The sequence below is a fragment of the Emiliania huxleyi genome, assembly GCF_000372725.1.
Source record: "Emiliania huxleyi CCMP1516 unplaced genomic scaffold EMIHUscaffold_27, whole genome shotgun sequence".
NCBI lineage: Eukaryota > Haptophyta > Isochrysidales > Noelaerhabdaceae > Emiliania > Emiliania huxleyi.
Window position 1 is genome coordinate 658,622 of NW_005200011.1, and position 18,259 is coordinate 676,880.

The 18,259-nt window shown below is 66.6% G+C and overlaps 4 protein-coding genes across 4 annotated transcripts; all 4 read left to right on the forward strand.

Moving 5' to 3' along the window:
• Nucleotides 1-3,897: 3,897 nt before the first annotated feature.
• EMIHUDRAFT_206741 (hypothetical protein) lies at nucleotides 3,898-4,946 on the forward strand (the record flags this gene model as incomplete). Its single annotated transcript, XM_005777042.1, has 5 exons — nucleotides 3,898-4,046; nucleotides 4,174-4,333; nucleotides 4,412-4,460; nucleotides 4,629-4,697; nucleotides 4,771-4,946. 5 exons carry the CDS (start codon nucleotides 3,898-3,900, stop codon nucleotides 4,944-4,946), a joined length of 603 nt encoding a protein of 200 aa, XP_005777099.1.
• Nucleotides 4,947-7,747: 2,801 nt separating this feature from the next.
• On the forward strand, nucleotides 7,748-12,187 carry EMIHUDRAFT_101070 (hypothetical protein; the record flags this gene model as incomplete). The annotated part of the gene is made up of 6 exons (XM_005777043.1): nucleotides 7,748-8,257; nucleotides 8,363-10,120; nucleotides 10,188-11,015; nucleotides 11,063-11,278; nucleotides 11,505-11,744; nucleotides 11,816-12,187. 6 exons carry the CDS (start codon nucleotides 7,748-7,750, stop codon nucleotides 12,185-12,187), a joined length of 3,924 nt encoding a protein of 1,307 aa, XP_005777100.1.
• A 384-nt stretch (nucleotides 12,188-12,571) lies between these two features.
• Nucleotides 12,572-13,468, forward strand: EMIHUDRAFT_206744 (hypothetical protein; the record flags this gene model as incomplete). The annotated part of the gene is made up of 3 exons (XM_005777044.1): nucleotides 12,572-13,054; nucleotides 13,215-13,341; nucleotides 13,446-13,468. The coding sequence occupies 3 exons, from the start codon at nucleotides 12,572-12,574 to the stop codon at nucleotides 13,466-13,468; spliced, it is 633 nt and encodes a 210-aa protein (XP_005777101.1).
• Nucleotides 13,469-13,734: 266 nt separating this feature from the next.
• On the forward strand, nucleotides 13,735-17,920 carry EMIHUDRAFT_450575 (hypothetical protein). Its single transcript, XM_005777045.1, has 14 exons — nucleotides 13,735-14,196; nucleotides 14,325-14,557; nucleotides 14,754-14,827; nucleotides 15,087-15,133; nucleotides 15,209-15,307; nucleotides 15,444-15,528; nucleotides 15,571-15,635; nucleotides 15,705-15,764; nucleotides 15,835-15,987; nucleotides 16,037-16,179; nucleotides 16,394-16,531; nucleotides 16,720-16,773; nucleotides 16,844-17,174; nucleotides 17,259-17,920. Exons 1-14 carry the CDS (start codon nucleotides 13,765-13,767, stop codon nucleotides 17,664-17,666), a joined length of 2,322 nt encoding a protein of 773 aa, XP_005777102.1. The 5' UTR covers nucleotides 13,735-13,764; the 3' UTR covers nucleotides 17,667-17,920.
• Nucleotides 17,921-18,259: the final 339 nt, after the last annotated feature.

An 18,259-nucleotide genomic window follows, 5' to 3' on the forward strand; every position in this document is an offset into this window, starting at 1 on the left:
TTCTATCACGTGATCGGCCCGCAACATCCCTTCCGCCTGCGCGCCGGGGCGCCTTCTAGGCGACTAGGCCCGCGAGTAGCCCCTCCCCGTCCCCAGGCCGGGTGGCCCAGGGCCTCCTCCCTCGCTCCCTCTCCAGGGCAAATGAACACCGAGCCCCCACCAGTGCCCACACGGACCACACTCGCCGGAGAAATCTACTCATCGTCGGTCAGGTCGATGCTCTGGACGGCCTCGATCTTCGTCAAGTCGATGACCATGGGTGCGCTGTGCGGCTGCTCGTCGTCTTCTTCTTCGTCCTCGCTGCCGGAGGCATCCTTGTACGACCCTGAGTACCGCTTGCGCTTGGCGCCGGCCTCGAGGACCTGAGTTTCATCCTCGTCCCGAGGCCTGTAGTTGAGAGCCCCCCGCTGGTTTCGGATGAACATTCGCACGAACGAGTGGACGAGCGCCTCGTCCTCGACAGCGCTGGGTCGGTAGTAGAGGTCGTAGAGGGCGGCGCAGTTCTGAGGAGACGTCAAGTGGTCGTAGAGCTTTTCCTTCGCCCGCTGTCGCTCAAACCCGTGGGCGGGGAGTCGCAGTTCTGTATGGAAGACTTCGATCCCTGGCGGCTGCGCACGAGTCCACACAGGCTTCTGACGCGTCGAATCAAAGCCCATTCGTACGAGGCGGCTGGAGCGATCAAATGCGGCTGAGGCAATGAATGTGGCGGAGAGCTCGCCGCGCTTGGCAAGGAAGAGGAACTTTCCCAAGGGCACGCTGACCGCACCGAACGGACGATCAGCTCGTGGTTGCCCATTTGTCGACATCCGAGGGGGCGGCCGCACTAGACGATGCAATCCATTTTTTCGTCCCCCCCTCTCGGAAGTTTTGCCGTTTGTCCGCACTGACAATCCGGCAATTTTTTCTCGTCCCCCCCTTCCCGGCGTGGCGAAGTTTTGCCGTTTGTCGCGAATCTTTTATTTAGTTAGCCATTTGCCACCGCGGCGACTTCAGCGGCATGCATGTTTTGCGATTTGATTTTTGGTTGGTCTTCTTTCTCTCTCTAGTGAGTGAGTGTATGTATACATACATACCCGGACGGAGGTGGGTGGACTGCTGATGAGGAGCTACTCCGAGGGTATTTTTTCAGTGTATGTAGCTCTTAGAACTAACATGCCCGGGAGGCGGACTGCTTGACGGGTTTTGCGAGAGGAGGAGCGACTCCGAAGGGTATCTCCGGGGTTAGTTAACCACTAACCGCCGCTGCGCAAGAACTGCGACCACGGGCGCGTCGGTCTCATACACATACTTTTGTTTAGCACCCACCATTGAGAGGGGCAGCAACGAGGAGACGCCCCAAAGCCACGCAAGCCGAGGGCCGACAAGGCTCAAGGGGGTGCCGAGAGGCCCGCGAGCCCTCAAAGGCACAAAGGCCTACCAGATCGGGCACCTCAGCCTACTGCGGTTTCGGCACGGGCGCGAGAGGCAAGTGTCACAACGGACCCTCGACGCGGTGCGCGAGGCGCAGGGAGCCGGGGTCGAGCCGTGGAACACGGCCGAGCACGACAGGGCCGTCCACAATCCAGCGCCCGAAGGCGGGACGACGAACTCGATGGAGAGCGAGCCGCCGGAGAGCGAGACGTGCGACGACGAGGGGGACGACGAGGGAGACAAGAGCGCCTCGGCGGACGACGAGATGGCATTTATCGACGATGCGTTCTTCGAGCTTCCCGACGTGGTAACGGAAGAAGAGGCGGAGGGCGGGGGGAGTCACAGTACAGCCAGCAGAGTCAGGGGGGCGAGAGCGAGGGGAGCCAGAGCAGCCAGGGCAGCCAACGGGCGCGCGCGAGGAGAGAACGGCGGAACCAGCTCGCGGCGCAGCGGTTCATGGATCGAATACGATTCTTGACCCCAGACACAGTTATTGTTATGGTGTTATGGCTCTCTGGGCATAGCAGCCCATAACATGTTATGGGCTGCTATGAGAGAGCCGTCCCGGGTCCACGCACCACGGTGATATGGCCCGAGAGGCCACGCCGAAGTGCTCGCCGCTGGAATTTTCGCTTCGCGCGCTGCCGCGCGCGCGAGGTTCGGCATCGATCGCCAAATGTTTTCTCTTTTGCCCTGAGCCAGCGAGTTGTACGTGTGCTCGCGCCTCCGTCGACACAGACAGCACATAGTTGAAGCCGGGAATTCTCTTGAAGTCGGAGACGCGCAGGTCAAACGACGAGGGCTTCTGGCTCTTGAACATCTTCATCCGGTAGGCAATGGTTGGCTGAATGGCTGGTAGTAGCTACGCGGCGCGGGGCGGGCGCTCCAAAAGAAGAATTTTATTGAACAAACACCGGGATACGCGCGGGCGGGGCCCCTCCTTTGAAAAAGTCCGTGGGACAGAAAGGTCAAATTCGGTTTTGGCCGAGGCATAACAGCTGTTATGAGGTTGTTATGCTGGCTGTCATAACAACCAGTGGGAGGTGTTATGAGTGCTATGAGGTGTTATGAGGTGTTATGAGGTGTTATGAGGTGTTATGGTTAGGGTGGCCATAACAGCCATAACAGCGATGGAGGTGTTATGAGGTGTTATGAGGTGTTATGGGGTGTTATGAGCAGCCAGCCATAACAGCCATAACACCTGTTATGGCCGCTCCCATAACCTTGTCTGGGGTCAACGATTCGAACTTCGGCTCGGGCACAGGGGGAGCGAAACTAGTCGTCAAGCCCGCGCCGGCCAAAGCTAAGGCTCGCGCCCTGACGTGTAAGTGCTCATGTGCACCGAGCCCATATACGCACCTGCATGTGTGGACGCGAGTATTAACTAAGATGAGCGCCCACGCATGAGGATGCGCGTCTGCGTCCAGGTAGCCCAGAAGATACGCGTCTTCGTGTCTGGGCGCTTATCTTGAGTAAGGCTCGCGCCTACCTGTGTAGCTGCGTATCTTGAGATGAGCGCCCACGCTTGTGGCGCCTATCTTAGCTAGTACTCGCGGTGTCGGCGTGCGTGCGTGGCGGTCAGCATACGCTCCCACACATGCAGACGCGAATATTAGTCAATATGAGCGCTCACAAGTGCAGGCGCGTATGTTGACACACGCACCTGCGCATATGGCGCTCAAAAGTGAATAGTTTTGGGTGATACGCGCTCAAGTCGCCTGTGTCATCTGTCCCTGGCTTGCTGGGCGCTGCTTTATGGCGGATCTCCTTGATGCCGCGGAGGATGATGCCGGCGCCGAGGTGCCCGCGGCGGCCGGGTAGCGAAGCGTTCAAAACCACATGGCGGTCAGCAACATCGAGTGGAAAGACGTGGCGACGGTCGTCGAGCCAGCCGTGGCCAAGTGTCTCAACCCCGGCCTGCGCGAGAGGAGGACTTGACGGAGGAGGCCGCACCTTCTTTGTCGTCCGCAAGCGCCCCGAGGGGGCCGCCGTGAAGTATTGGCGCTCATCTCAAGATACGCAGCTACACGTGTAGGCGCGAGCCTTACTCAAGATAAGCGCCCAGACACGAAGACGCGTATCTGGGCTACCTGGACGCAGACGCGCATCCTCATGCGTGGGCGCTCATCTTAGTTTATACTCGCGTCCACACATGCAGGTGCGTATATGGGCTCGGTGCACATGAGCACTTACACGTCAGGGCGCGAGCCTTAGCTAAGATACGCGCCTACACGTGTCGGTGGTCATTTTTGACCCACTTTCCGGGGTTTGCCCGTTGTGCGTTTACGTGAACATCGCCGGGGCTCGGTTCTTGCGGACCACGCTCACGCTGCTCCTCCCTGGGTCTCTTCCCACAGGAGCAGCTGTGAAGCGGCTGTTGCTGTCTCTCCCTTCTCGACTGTCTGTGCTTGCTTGTGCGTCTTGGGCCCGGCGTTGTGTTTTTGTGTGGGCGGCTGCGGCAATAGCACAGAGACGCGGGCAATATACATGCGCATGGTCGATTACCCCGCCGCCCTCCGGCCCGACCGCGTCACCGTGATCGCATACGGAGCGCTGCTCTCCGAGCCCTCATCGCGGCTCACCTTCCCTTCCCTCACCAACTTTCGCCTCGTGAGAGTGCGCAACGTGCGCCGTCTGTTTGGGATGACGCACCTATTTCTAACCGGCGCTGGAGTGGTGGACGTTGCCACCCGCAGGCGTCTGCGCGCTCTGTTTTTCCACACGCGTCCACCATCACCTCTGACCTCGTCCGCCGCGCCGCAGGATCGCCGCGCTCTGCGTGGAGCCGGCGGAGGGGTGCTCCTTTGTCGCGGCCGCGTTTGACGTGGTGCTCGACGATGCGCAGCGCGAGGCCTTCTGCGCCAGAGAGACGGGCTACGCGATCGTCGAGGCGCCCTTTCACGGCCTGGATGCTGGCGAGGAGGTGCTTGACGGCCCAACTAAGCCCCTTTCCCTCCCATTAGCAGCTTGTCCGTCGTCCACTTATTTATTTATCACGAAGTCACGTTACCACCACTTCAGCCTCTCTATCGCACTTGGACAGCACAAGAGTCCACCTTGCGCAGGCGCCGCCGGCCGGGCTCGGCGTTCTTTGCGCCTCGAGCAGCGACGCGGAGCTTCCCTCTGGCGTCGAGCCTCCCGCAGGCCTGCCGCCGCGCGCCGGGAGTTGAGACGCCCCGGCCACGTCCCTCACGGGCAGACGCACGCGCCGCGAGTAGGCCTGCCCCACGTGTGGGGGTGGGCGCGCGATTCGGGCCTGCTGCCGGCCGACGTCTATCTGCGCCACTGTCTGCTAGCGATGCGCAAGCTGGGCGGCGTGGCGGAGCGATCCTTCCTGCACGACACGACGCTCGTCGACAGGCGAGCGCGCCGTGGACGAGAGAGCACGGCCTGCCCACACCGGCACGCGGCCAAGCGACGGAGCGGTGCGTCCCGATAGGCGCACCACGCTGAGCGAGTACCTCGCCGGCGGCGCACGCGAGCGCGTGATGGCCGTGCGCCCGCCAGAGTCGATGGCGGAGAGGTTCGGAGGTTAGACTTAGAGCTCTAGAGCTCGGGGTCCGGCTCGCCACTTGGGACATTTGGAGCCATTGGGCACTTGGAGCACTTGGAGTGCAGTCATTAGCCTCACATCCAGGGCCAGGGGGCTAAGAAGCACACCCAGCGGTCCGGATGATCGGGAAATAAATAAATAAACAAAGGAATAAATAAAAACGGTCAAACTCTGAGACGAGATGGGATTTAGGGACATGTGTCCCCGCGCTGCACGATCTTGGTGTGAGGGATCTTCAATCCGTCCCCTCACCCCCCTGGTCCGACTACCCGACACTAGAAGAGCAGTGCAAGAGTTGGGGCTACGGCTACGGCTGCGGCTGCGGGAGGGGCTATGGTTGCGGGAGAGCCGCTGCGCCGCGTGGGCGCGCCTACACCGCGCTTGCTCCGCTCGCCACCTCTCGCAAAGGTCCAAAGTCATAGCCATCACCTCCTCCGGCAAGATAGTCCTTTTCGCCTATCTCGCCGTCCCTCCATGCCTGGTAGAGCTCGTCGTCATAGCCATATTGCATCACAGCCTGCTGCACTGCGTCGTGCACAACCCCTGCCACCCTATCCCGCGCCTCAGCGTCGGAAAATTCGAGCTCGGAGTCATACCCGGAAGCAGGCGCAGGCGGCCGCGGCGATTTGCAGGCGGCGAGGTGGGGGAGGGAGAGCGCGGCGGTGCGCGCTCGGTGCTCCCGCTGGTGCCAGAAGGGCCAGCGCCCAATGCCCTCAGCCTGTTCTTGTCCACCACCTTGGGAGAAGGGGGTGGGGGTCCACCTCCCTTGGGTGCGGGCTTGCGGTGTTCCTGCTTCCGCTTGCCCGACTTTCGCGGGTTGCGGCCGAAGTTCTTCATGGTGAACCTGTCCGGCTTGCCGCCCTTCCCGACCCTCGTCCACCCCTCGGGCGACTCGTTGGGCCGGGGTTGCTGCGCCTGTTGGTGCTGCGAGTGTGCCTGCGATGCTGCGGCCGGAGCGGCAGCGGCGGCAGGCGGTGCCTCGGGCGGTGCCGCGGCGAAAGTGGCGGTAGGCTGAGGCTGCGCAGCGTCCTGCGCGGCCCGCTGCCTGGCCTCATCCTCCCGCCTCTTCTCAGACTTGGCCTGGATGATGTACTGATACCCAAGCGGCACCGGGTTGATGCTGACGGAGTGCCAACCGTACCTCTCCATGCGCTCCGCGAGACAATCAATCATCGCGTGGTCGCGTGGCGACACCTCTTCTGGCCGAGGACGCGCTCGACCATCCGGATCTGACGCACGTGGAACGGGTCATTGGTCTTCTCTTTTTTTCTCGTCTGCTACACGGCCACGCAGCTCGCCTCCGCGCGCCGGCAGCTCACCCTCCTCTGGGCCGAGCCCGTCTCCGAGGCCGTCCTCGTCGCCTTCAACGCCGAGGCGGACGCGTACAACTCGCGGCGCCCACAGGCCATGACAGGTGCTCGCTGCACGGCATCACACGTGAACGGCGTGCAGGTGCCGGGTCGACCGCGCCGACCGGCCGACGGCCCCAAGCCAGCGCCGACCGTCGTCCAGGAGGGCGCCGTGGTCGAGTTGAGTTCGGAGGGCTCCTGCAGCCCTCAGCCGCGGCCCCCAGTTTTTCTTCTTTCGTTGTGCCTCGTATGTATGCTTGAAACAAACGCAGGGCAGCGCAAGCCCGGCCTGTTATTGAGAAGAAATACACCAAATGTGTTCACAGAAGGGTGGTAAGAGACACAAGAGAACCTCGCATACGACGACAGTGAGGGTGTGAGAGACAAACCCAGGGAAGGTCTTACACTACCTTACAGCTTCACAGACATACAACTGTAGTGTTGCCCTGGCCTTCTGTCTGCCCGCCCAATGGGTGGCAGGTGCCAGAGTGTCGGCGGACAGCCGGCAGCAAGAAACCGCAGTGAGGTCAGTGTGAGTGAGCGGAGTTTTTGTGTGAGTGAGCGGACCGCCACTGCTGTACAAGACTCTAAAAGTCCGACGATGTGAAGACGACATTTCATCTCAACGAGGGGCACGTCACCGACATGTGTGAGATCGGCGGAGACCTGCAGTCCCAGCGCGATGTCCACTACGAAATCAAGGTGCCTAGCGCCCTCACAAAGACGAGGCAGGCTGGGCAGGGCTCGGCGGCACACGGCGGATGCTGTGCGTCACTGGGCCACAAATTTGGTTTCGGCGGCACCCTCGACCAAACCTTGCTCAAGGGTCTTGGGTGCAAAGAGCGCGGCCACAAGTCACAAGGGCCCGCTCGTCCATATGCGACCGGCAAAGGCTGGGTCAAAGAGCACAAGGGACAGTACTACAACGCGCTCCATGTCAAGAACGGAATCGTCAAAATTTGTCTCGTCGAAAGCCAGGGCGGCATCGCGCCGCCGACCAAGAGAATTATCTTCAACTTCGCCAAAGAGGTCGGCAGCCCGAGCGCCGTCGACCGCACCGACTACGGCACAGCCTCCGGCAGCGCCCGGGGCTTCGCCCAGCACCACTCGCAACAGCTCTCGCGCGCCGCCGTCTGTGGCGACGCGCAAAACATCAACAACGCTGCTCGCAACATGCGTGTCGCGCACTCATTCATGACCGGTCTCAATGCCCCCACCCCCCTGCGCGCGGGCCTTCTAGGCCCGCGGGTAGTCTCCCCCCATCCCCAGGGCCTCCAGGGCTCGCACCTCAACCTCGCATAGACCAGCGCACAGCGCCAGGGACGTATTTCCTTCTCAATAACAAGGCTGTGAACGGGCCGTCACCACACAGCGATGGAAAGCAGTCGCGGCAAGAAAGCCGGGGTGTATTTTCTTCTCGATACAAGGCTCTCCGATGTGCGTGTCTGTGGTGGGCCAGCCTCGGGGTCAGCTCGCTGACCTGCTCGAAGCTGGCGGCGACGTGCAGCAGCTCGCCGCGCTCGCGCAGTCCGGACAGCGCAGCGAGCTCTCTGCCGCGCTGGTCGCTCTCGGCTTCACCAAGCTCGGCCAGCGGATGCGGGTCGAGCGCGCCCTGCTCGCAGCTCCGCCTGCGGTGCCAGAGGTGGACAGTGCCGCCTTCTGGCTGGGCGTGGCCGACTCGAGTGCTCGCGCCGTGGACGGATCTGCGCCCAGCTGCAACTACGAGGCGCACGCCGCTGCAGTCGCGGCCCAGGCCTCCGAGGCGAGGCGGAGGGAAGCTGCCGCTGCGGAGGCTCACGCCGAGGCGGCGGCGGCGGCGGCGGCGGCGCGGGAGGCGGATACGGCGTGGCGGACGGACGGCGGCGTTGCGACCGCGCTGCGAAGCGGATTTCTCGCCGACGCCGGCGACGAGCTCGCCTCCGTCCGAGGCGCGTCCGGCGTCTCTGTCGCTCCAAAGACCGGAGGGCGGAGGGAGGCGAGCAGCAGCCGAGGGCGACTGTCTCCTCGCCTCGACACTGCCCCATACCCGCAGCCCTGCTCCTGACCCTAGGCGCGGGCAGAGGCGGCGGCGGCGGCGAACGCGGAGGCGCGGCGCGAGGCTGCGGCGGAGGCGCGCACGCTTCCCTTTCTGATGCCGAGCGGGCGAGGTGGTGGTGAGGGCGGCGGCGCCGGCGAGGCAGCTGCCGCTGCTGCGGAGAGGGCAAAGGAGGCGTCGCTACGAGACAACCCGCTCGGCCACGCTGGCGCAGGAGTGACGGAGCCGCGCCGCAACCAGTCCGGGCTTGGAGTGGTGCCAACCACGCTCCGGGTGAAGCCGCAGAGGATCGCTGCCGACCAGCCGACTCCTCTCGCGGGGGCCGTCACGGACGCGGACGCACGAGCGGCGACCGAGGAGGCCGTGGGGCGACTGGAGGGCAGGCTCGGCGCACAACGGGCCGCCGGAGCGAAGAAGGAGACACGGGCGGCCAAAGCTGCTGCCGAGACGGCCGGCAGTGGCAGCTGCAAGGCTGCCGATGACGCCTCCGCCTCCGCCGCTGCCTCCTCCACCGCAGCCGCCGAGTCGGTGGCGGAGGACGCGGACTCTCTGCGCGAGGCGGGCGGTGCCGCCTTCCGACGCGGAGACGCGGCGGCGGCGGAGCAGCTATGGGGCAAGGCGCTGCAGCTGTCGCCCGGCGACGCAGCTCTCACTCCCGACGCTCGAGGAAGCTGGTCGGAGCCTTCTTGGAAGCTACCTATAGGCGACGCGACTCTCCTCTCCAACCGCTCCGCCGCACGACTCGCGACGGGCGACGCGCGTGGCGCGCTCGACGACGCGCTCGCCGCCGTCGCCTCCGCGCCAGCGTGGCCAAAGGCTCGCGGGCGGCACGCGGCGGCGCTCTCGGCGCTGGGGAGGACCGAGGGCGCGCTGGAGGCGTGCGCCGCCGGCTTGCGTCTCGACCCGTCCGCGCCGTACCTTCGCTCCGAGTTCGCCCGCCTCAAGCAGAGGGCCAGGGCGGAGGGGTTGCCCCTACCTGACGTGCCGCTCCCGCCCCCGCCGCCGGGTGCCGCCGCCGCGCCGGCCGCCGCCACCAGCGGTGCCGCCGTCGCTGCAGGAGGCGGCAAGGCGGTGACAGAGAGCACGTCGCCGCCCGCCGCCGCTACTTGTGCGGCCGACCAAGGCTTCGGCGGCGGCGGCAGAGGCGGGGGAGGAGGCGGCGGCGGCGGCGGCGGTGGTGGCAACGGCAACGGCAGGGAGAGTGCCCTCGGCTTGGGCGGCGTCGAGTACGCTAGGGAGGCTGTGCGGCTGGGCCGACCAGAGACTGCGGTGCGCATACTGGACCGCGAGATCGGAGGCGCCTCGACGGACGCACGCCTCTACCTCGAGCGGTGCAACGCGCTGGTGTCACTCGGCGAGCACGGCCGCGCCCTCGAGGATGCGCACACGGCGTCGTACCTCGCGCCGAAGATGCCGGCGGGGTTCCTGCACAAGGGCAACGCGCAGATCGCGCTGTGCGACCACGACGGCGCGATGGCGACCTTCCAGCTCGGCTGCGTCGCCAACCCGTCCGACAAGGAGCTGCGCGAGGCGTGGTTCAGCGCAAAGGAGATGTGCCGCACCTGGCGGCGGGCGGGCAAGATGGCCCTCGGAGGAGAGCGCGCGCGCATCCAGGCCTTCGAGGCAGCGCGCGAGCCGTGCCTCTCCCAGGTCTCCGGGCTGGCGAGGGCGGAGGACCGCGCGGCGGCGCTCAAAAACCTGGCGCGGGTGCACGTCAAGTGGGGCCGCCACACCGAGGCGCGGACGCTGCTCGACGCCGCAGTCCGCGAGGCAGTCCGCTGACAGGCGCCGCGTGTCCTGCGAACAACGAAGGCTGTGAGAGGAGGAGATCTGTCAACAGGCGCCCGCCGACATGCACTTGCGGTACGCGCGCGCCGAGGCCAACATGGCACTCGAGGAGCCGCGGCGGGCGCTCGAGGACGCGGCGGCGGTGACGGCAGCGCGGCCGGGCTGGTTTGACGGCCTCGACTTGTGTGCCAAGGTGCACGCGCGGCTAGGCGACTGGAAGGCGGCGCTGCCTCTGTGGGAGGAGTGCCACTCGCAGCAGCCGCACAACCCGGCCATTGAGATGGCGCTCGAGCGGGCGCGCGTCGAGGTCGCGCCGCCGGAGGAGCAGCAGCGGGAGGCGAGCGACGCAGCGCCGCGCAGCGGCGGAGGCGACGACGACGACGACGAGCAGCAGCCGGGCGGCGGCGGCAGGGGCGGCAGGGGCGGCGGCGGCGGCGCGGGCGGCGGCGCGGGCGGCGGCGCGGGCGGCGAGGCGACAGCGGAGGAGAGGGAGGCAGCGCGGAAAGCTGGTGCGCTGAAGGGCTTGGCGCAGCAAGCCTTCGAGCGGATGGACTCGAGGCGCGCGCTGTTGTTGCTCGGGGAGGCGATCGGCCTCGCGCCGGGCGAGGCACACCTCTGGTCCCTCCGCTCACGCGTATACGAGGGGGTCCACCGCTACGCCGACGCGCTCTCGGACGCGCAAGAGGCGATCTGCCTCGCTCCCCAGTGGAGCCGCGGCTACTTGCGGGCCGGCCGCGCGCTGGTGCACCTCGAACGGTACGACGAGGCGCTGCAGGCGCTCCCCCCCCCCCCCCCCTCCTCCCCTCTGAGCGAGCACCGCGTGGAGCCCTCCCTGAGCCGTCTCGGAACCCTCCTCCGGGCGCTCGAGCTCGGCCTGCGGGTGGAGCCCTGGCATGTCCATGACATGTCCGAGACATGTCCCACCAGGCGCTCGAGCTCGGCCTGCGGATGGAGCCCGCCAACCAGAAGATGAAGGACGCGGCCGAGCACGCCACCTTCCTGCTGCGCACGCAGCGCGCCGAGCAGCGCGCGCTCGCCTCCAACCGCGCCGGCGGCGTCGACTTGCTCGGCATCCAGCGCGGAGGCTGCCGCTGCAAGGGGTGCGAGTGCGCGGGGTACGTGCAGCGGCACACGCCAAACGCGGTGCACTTGCTCGGCCGCGGCTACGTTCGGCACGACAACAAGCCAGAGCTGCTGCGCTGCTTGCGGTGCGGCCACGAGGCGTACATGCACCGCGACATGCGGCTGATCAAGCCCGACTCGAAGCCGGGCCCAAAAAGCCAGCGCGCGGCGGAGCAAGCGCGGCGGGAGGAGCCCACGAGGAGCGGCGATCTGAACTTTCCCTGAACTGTCCGGAGCTTTCCTGCAGGCGCGGCGGGAGGAGTACGAGGCGGCGACGGCGGAGCGGCCTGTCCCCCACACGAGCAGCGGCGCCCGCGGCGGGCTTGGTGGCTCGTACTACTATGGCGCCGTGCCGGCAGGCGAGCGCACGCTTCCCGTCGAGCCGCCGCGCAAGCTGTCGCAAGAGGAGCTGGCGCACACCGCCGCGCAGACAGGTTGCGGGGGCGGAGGAGGGGACGCCGCTGCGGGTGGCTCGGCCGCTGCGGCGGTGCTTCTCGCGCGCAGCACCACACGCCTTCGCCAAACCGTCCCTAAGCCTTCTCGGAACCTTCCCTGCAGGTGCCGGGCGTAGGCTACTACTACGCGCACGGGCGGCGTGTGGATTACGCGGCTCCGGCAGTGCCGAAACGGCTAAATCCGGACGGCTCCCTCGCCGACTGGTCGCCGACGGTTTCCGCGGAGGCGCGCGGAGGCGGCGGAGGGGCGGGCGTTGCGGCGGGCGAGGGCGGCAGCAGCTTGCTGGTCGAGCTGCGACGGAGCGGCGCCGATGTGGACAGGCTGCGCGCCTTGGCGCGCGCGGTGGCGGGCGGGGGCAGCGACCCCCTTGTTCGCGAGGAGCTGGCGGCGCTCTTGCGCGAGTTTGGGTTCGTCAAGCTGGGCCAGCGAAAGGCGGTGGAGGCTGCGCTGCTGGACGAGGGCGTACGTGAGTAAGCAAGGAGGTCGAGCGAGACCGTCTACGTCTGCCTCGCGAACGCGCGCCGCATTTGAGGCTACAGAGAGAGAGAGCGCCCAGAGTCCAGAGAGGTGCGTCTCCTCGTGCAGGCGGCGGCGGTCGCGTTTTTCTCGCCACCTCGCCTTCCCAGGCCGCACCCTTGACGTCGTTGTTCACTCAAGTGTCAAGAAAAAAACTTGGCCAAGACGCAAGCACAGACAAAAACTTCAGTAGGAAGATTCACAGACCCTCAACGGGAAGAAAACACGGCCGGCAGCCCGGCTAGCGCCGCATTTAGATTGGCCGTTTGCACGTCGCCCGCACCCAAAAGGGGGCGCGCTCGTATTGCCCGCCCCCGCCCGCCGCTGCTATTCCTGCCTGCCATGCCGTCCAATGCCGGGCCACCGCGCCTGCTCGACCTGCCGGCCGACATCCGGCACCAGGTCCTCTCCCTCTGCTCCGCCACAGACCTGCTGTCGGTCTCGCGGTGCTGCCTCGAACTGAGTGCTGCCGCCAAGGCTCCGGAGCTGTGGGCCCAGCTGCTGCAGCGGCACCACGGGGTGGTGCTCGACGCCTTTTTCGAGGGCGCTGCACCGCCACCGCCGCACGGATCGACCTGGCAGCGCCACTTTTTTCACTTTGAGCGGACGTGGTTGCTATTGGCCCGCGCTGAGACCGGACGGATGCTGCTTCGGATGCGGTCCGAATGCGCCGCGTCGAGCCCTACCTATCTGGGCGTGCCGCCCCCGGCCGTCGAGCGGGCCTTCACGCTACGCCTCCCCCTCCTCGGCCTCCACCTCCCCATCCCACTGTGGCTGCAGCAGCCGGCGCCGACCTATGGAATCTTTGACGCGACAGACTTTGCGGTGCCCGCCGCGACCCGTGCCGCTCACCCACAGCGCGTATTGCCCCGCGTACCGCACCGGGCTTCTCCACACCCAGCGTCCGCACCGCCGACCTGCGTCTGCACACCTTCCCAGGCTTCAAGCTGCCCCTCTCCACCGCGCTTCCCTCTCCTCTGCATAGGCGCGCCATCCGGGGACCGAGCTGCTGCTCGCCGAGGCGGCGGCCGAGGACGACTGCACCGCACGCTTCGACGCCGCTTCTCACTCCGAGCGAGCGAGAGCGGTGCTCCGCCGGCTCGTGGTTCCTGGTCTCGAGGCAATGCCCGTGCCGCGGCCGCCGCCGGCGAGGCGGCGGGAACTGGCGAGGGTGGTGCTGTTTTTCTACCGCCAGCTGCACGGCTCGGAGGTGCAGGCGACACTGCGCGGCGCTGCTGAGAGGGCGGCGGGCTGGCCCAGGGCTTGCATGCGGTTCTTGGCCTTCGCCGCCGCCGAGAGTAGGCAGGTGGAGCAGTCCCCTCGAGTCCCCGCAGAGGCATGCAGTCTGCGAGGGCCCGGGTGAGCCAGACCATTAAGGGAGAGAATGCTGTGGAGTGAATAGCCCCTGTGGTTGTGAGATTTCGGCGCGCCGTGAATACGCCGCATTTTGGCGTTACTTGGTAGGTTCTGGGGAGTGGTTTTCGCATGACTGAGTTGAGAGAACGCTGCGACGACTACGAGGACGCGCCGGTGGCATGAAGTTTTCGGAGCGGCTCGAGGCGAACAAGCGGCCAAAGTGGAGCGGCCAGTACATTGAGTACAAGGCGCTCAACGACCTCATCGATGCGATCGTCGAGCGTGGATGCGAGAGCGAGGATAACGAGGCGCAAGAGGCGGCGCCTGCGCGGGAGGAGCGGTCGGCATGTGCTCCTCTGCTCTCGAGTGAGCAGCCCAGCGCCGCGCGCGAGGCGCTGCCGGCTGCCGGCTCGGCCGGCGCGAGTCCGTCTCGCTCGCCGGCCCGCTCGCGCGCTGCAAGCCGGCCACAGAGTCCATTTGGCCGGTCGGGCTCTGTGGTGTCGCTGGTGGAGATGGTGATGAAGCGGCGGGTGCGGGCGGAGGACTTCACTGGCTGCGTGCTCGCCCAGTCGGACAAGGTCGAGGCATTCTACTGCGCCACACTCGCCTCGGTGCGTGAACACGGCCGCCGCCTCGCTCGTCAGAGTTGCCTGGACTTCTTGCATTTGCCTTCACTCTGTGTGTGCTCCCGGCATGAGAGAAGCCTCCGCGAACGCTCCCGGCGAGCCGTGCCTCGCAGGTGCGCGAGCAGCTCGCGCTCTACCTGCCCGAGCTGCAGACCGAGGAGGCGGACGGCGGCGGCCGAGACCTCGAGACGCCGCGAGAGCCTGAGGCGCAGGGCGGCAGCCGGCAGCGCCTCGCGGACGGCAGCTTCGCGGGCAGCCTGCAGATACCCTCGCCGCCGCCCGACGAAGGCGACTCTCGCCCGCCGTCGCGCTTGCGCAACTGGGAGGAGATGGCGCACGGGCGCGAGTCGCTAGATGTTGCGACATGCTAGCTGCCGCGATTCGCGTGTTCCACCGGCGCTGGAGGAGACACGCGTTCGGCTGTGTTCAGCTTTGCTGCAGCCGTGTGCATTGTGTTCGTGGCCGCTGTATTCACGCGATGCTCTGGGACACACTGCTCGACGCACCGCTCTCACACCCTTTCGCTCGCGTACATGCATCAGGCGCGACTCGCTGCAGCGTGCCGTCTCGAGCTTGCACCCCGCGACGCTGCAGCAGCTGCCGCAGCTGCCGCAGCGTTTCACACCTCCCGCCTGCGAGCAGGTACCGCGAGCTGCAGCATCTGCGCAACTACTGCATCCTCAACTACACCGGCCCTCGCCAAGATCCTCGAGCAGCGCCGAGGTGCACCCGAGATCACCACGAGAGTGTCCGAGATTAGGCCTCGTCAAGATCCTCAAGAAGCACGACAAGCGCGTCACCGGCGCCGCGGGAGGAGGAGGCTGGCGGCCAATCTCGTATCACTTCGGGCGATCTCGGGTGATCTCGGGCGATAGGCGCCGGGAGGAAGCGGCTGGCGGCCAAGCCGCTGCTGATGGCGCACGTGCACACCCCTCTGCTTTTGCCGCAAGACGAGGTGCGGGCGGCGTCTCTGCACACCTCTGGCCTTTGTGAGCAGGTGAACACCCTCTCCTTCGTCGCGCACGACGAGCTCAAGCGGATCGAAGCGCAGATCGAGCGAGGCTACGCCGCCGCATTCTGCGACGCCAACGTGCAGGTGGCGGCGAGAGGTCGGCGCGAGATCTCGGCTCCATCTTGGCCTCCCTCTGTCCATCACTTCGGCTGCATCTCCACCTCACCCCTGTCTCCCCCACACCTCCGCTGTGATCTCCTCGAAATCTCCGACGTCTCAGGTGGCGAGGGCGGAGCTGCTGGTGCGGCGGGAGCGAGGCGGCAGTGCGACACAGCGAGGCGTCGCCGTCAGCTCGCCGCCGGGCGGTGCTAGGGGGCGTCTCTTCACACGCGCGCTGCTGTGAACAGGCCTCGCCCTCGGCCTGAGGCTGGGCGTGGCTGCGGTGCTCGCGACGTGGCTGTTCTGGGATTTGGTGGTCGGCACGCGTCGCAGCTCGAGAGTGCGTCCAGCAGGTCTTAGCTGGCCCATGACTCCTGACTAGGTGGTCGACACGCGCGTGCTGCCGCTCCCGTCTGCGCGGAAGGCCGACTTGCAGTACGCGGTGCTCCTCGGCCAGCCCTTGTGCCGCTTCCGCCTCATTCCATGAGTGACGAATGAGTCGCGGCTCCCAGGTGATTTTCCACCTGCCCGTGTACCGCCTCTCCCTCGCCGTCGCCTCCTGCTTCTACCTCTGGGCCGCCGCTTGCTCCGTGTGGAAGAGGGCGCGCGTCAACTACCTCTTCCTGTTCGAGCTGCGAGACGACGAGGCGCGCGACCGGGCGCTAGTCGACGACTAGTCGAGGAGAGCTGTCACGAGTGAATTGCGATGATCAGGTCCTCGATCCGGGCGCTGCCCTCGCGCTGGGCACGCAGCAGCTGACCCTCTGCCTCCTCTCGCTCCTCCTCTTCTCGAAGTGCATGCTGTCGGAGCTCGACCTCGACGCGTCCCTCTTCCCGGCCCCCGCCCCCTCCTCCCGGTGGGATTCGCCTCTCCGAACCTTCTCAGAGCCGCTTCGGAACCCTCCCATAGGTCCTTCTCTTCCTCTCGATGGCCTTCACCCTCACCACGCCACACCTCGGATGGTGGCGGCGCGGCTACACCGCCTCTGGCTTCCTGCGCGCCCTCGCCGCCGCCTTCACCACGCCTGCTTCTAGGGGCCCTCTAGGAGCCTTCCCGGGGCCTCGCCATAGGCGCGCCCTCGCCGCTTTCTTCAGCACGCCCTTCTCGCCCGTCTCGCTGTGGTCGTCCTTCGTCGGGGACATCGTCACTTCGCTGGTGCGTCCGCTCGTCGACCTCGCCTACTCGAGCTGCTACGTCTTCTCGGGAGAGTGGCTGCGCCGGCCAGACAGGCAGGGCTCCTGCCACGCGGCCATCTGCGGCGCCTCGCCCGGGAATGCCCTGCTCACCGCCCTGCCGCTCTTCTTCCGCTTCCTGCAAAACCTGCGCGCGCCGCTCGAGGGGAGCCCGCGACCACCCGCGAGTACCTGCGAGTACCCGCGAGTACCCGCGATCATAGGCGCGTGGCGCACGACACGAGGAGGCGCGTGCCCGCGCTGCCAAACGCCCTCAAGTATGCCTTCGCGCTGGGGGTCGTCTCCCTCGAGGCCTGCTGGACGCTTCCGGGCCCTTGCTGTCTGTAGGTACGCCGTCGCGCTGCTGGTCGTCCTCTTCGGCGCGCTCCACCCCGCCGTCTCTTCGGGGCAGCGGCTTCGCACGTCGGACTACAACCCGTGGGTGCAGTATGCTTGGCTCGCCGCCTACCTCGGCGCGACGCTCTACGCCTTCCTATGGGACGTCGCGATGGACTGGCGGCTGGTGGAGATGTCGCAGCTCGCGTGCTGCCGCTGCGGCGCGGGCCGGCTGAGGGAAGAGAGGATGGTCTTCCGCTCGCACCGCGCCTACTACGGCGCCATCGCCGCCGACCTCGTCCTCCGCTTCGGCTGGGCCGCCACGCTCGCCGCCGTGGGGGCTGTGGACAGCGCCTCTTCACGCCTGCCGGTGTGATTAGGCTGGACGGCCACCCTCGCGCCGGGGCTGATCACCGCCGTGCTCGAGGAGCAGATCCCGCGCTACCACCACCACCACCACGCTCACGCCCCGCCCCCGGCGTCGCCCGACTGGCTGCACGAGACGCTGCAGCACGCGACGCCCGCGTCCGAGTTCCTCGCTTGGGCGCTGCAGACCCTCGTCATCGGGCTCGAGCTGGTGCGGCGCTGCTTTTGGGCGGTGCTGCGGCTGGAGGCGGAGCATCTCTACAACACCGAGGGCTTCCGGCGCATCGACAACGTGCCGATGCATTTCGACCGCAAGGCGCAGGAGGAGCGGCCGGAGCTGGAGCCGAAGAGCCGCGTGCAGCTGCTACTCGAGTTGGGCTCGTACCTGCTGCTCCTCGCCGCACTCGCGACGCTGTCTGCCGTCACGAGGGGGTTAGAGGGGGGCTCTCCGGGCAGCCCGTCGCCGTAGCACTCCGGACCAACGTTTAATCCAGCTCGTGCGCCCCGGTGCGTGGGTGAGGGAGTCGGTCGAGTGAGACCCCGTGTTGGCGGTCTCTCCCGCGCCGGGCGCGGGCTCACACACGCCACACGCGCCACACACATGCGGTCACGCACGCGCCGAATCACGGGGGCCGCGCGACTGGGAGGGCGCCGTCGGGTGCGGACACCAAAATTGCCGTGGCGCCGGTGAGTGGTGTTACTACATTTGCACTCCACTCAAGAACAACAACACAAATTCCGCGGCAGGGCGCCCGCCGGCGGAAAAAGTGTGCGCGGAGCCGCGGAGAGCGAGAGAGAAAACACACCACTGCAAGTCGTACGTGCGGGTGCACATCTCGGTTGTTCAGCCCGGGGGTGAGAGCGGGCGCTCTCGAATTCGATCCCGTGCAGAGCCCCTTCGCCCTTGCATGCAAGCGGAGGAGTTTGCTCACGCTTGTCCAGGCGGACCGGCGGTGCAGCTGGCAGGTGTCCGCTGCGAGAGGCCGACGCCGCGGAAGAGCGAGGAGGCAGCGCGCATGGCTGTTGGCTCGCCGAGCGGGAGCACCTGTCCACACGAAACAA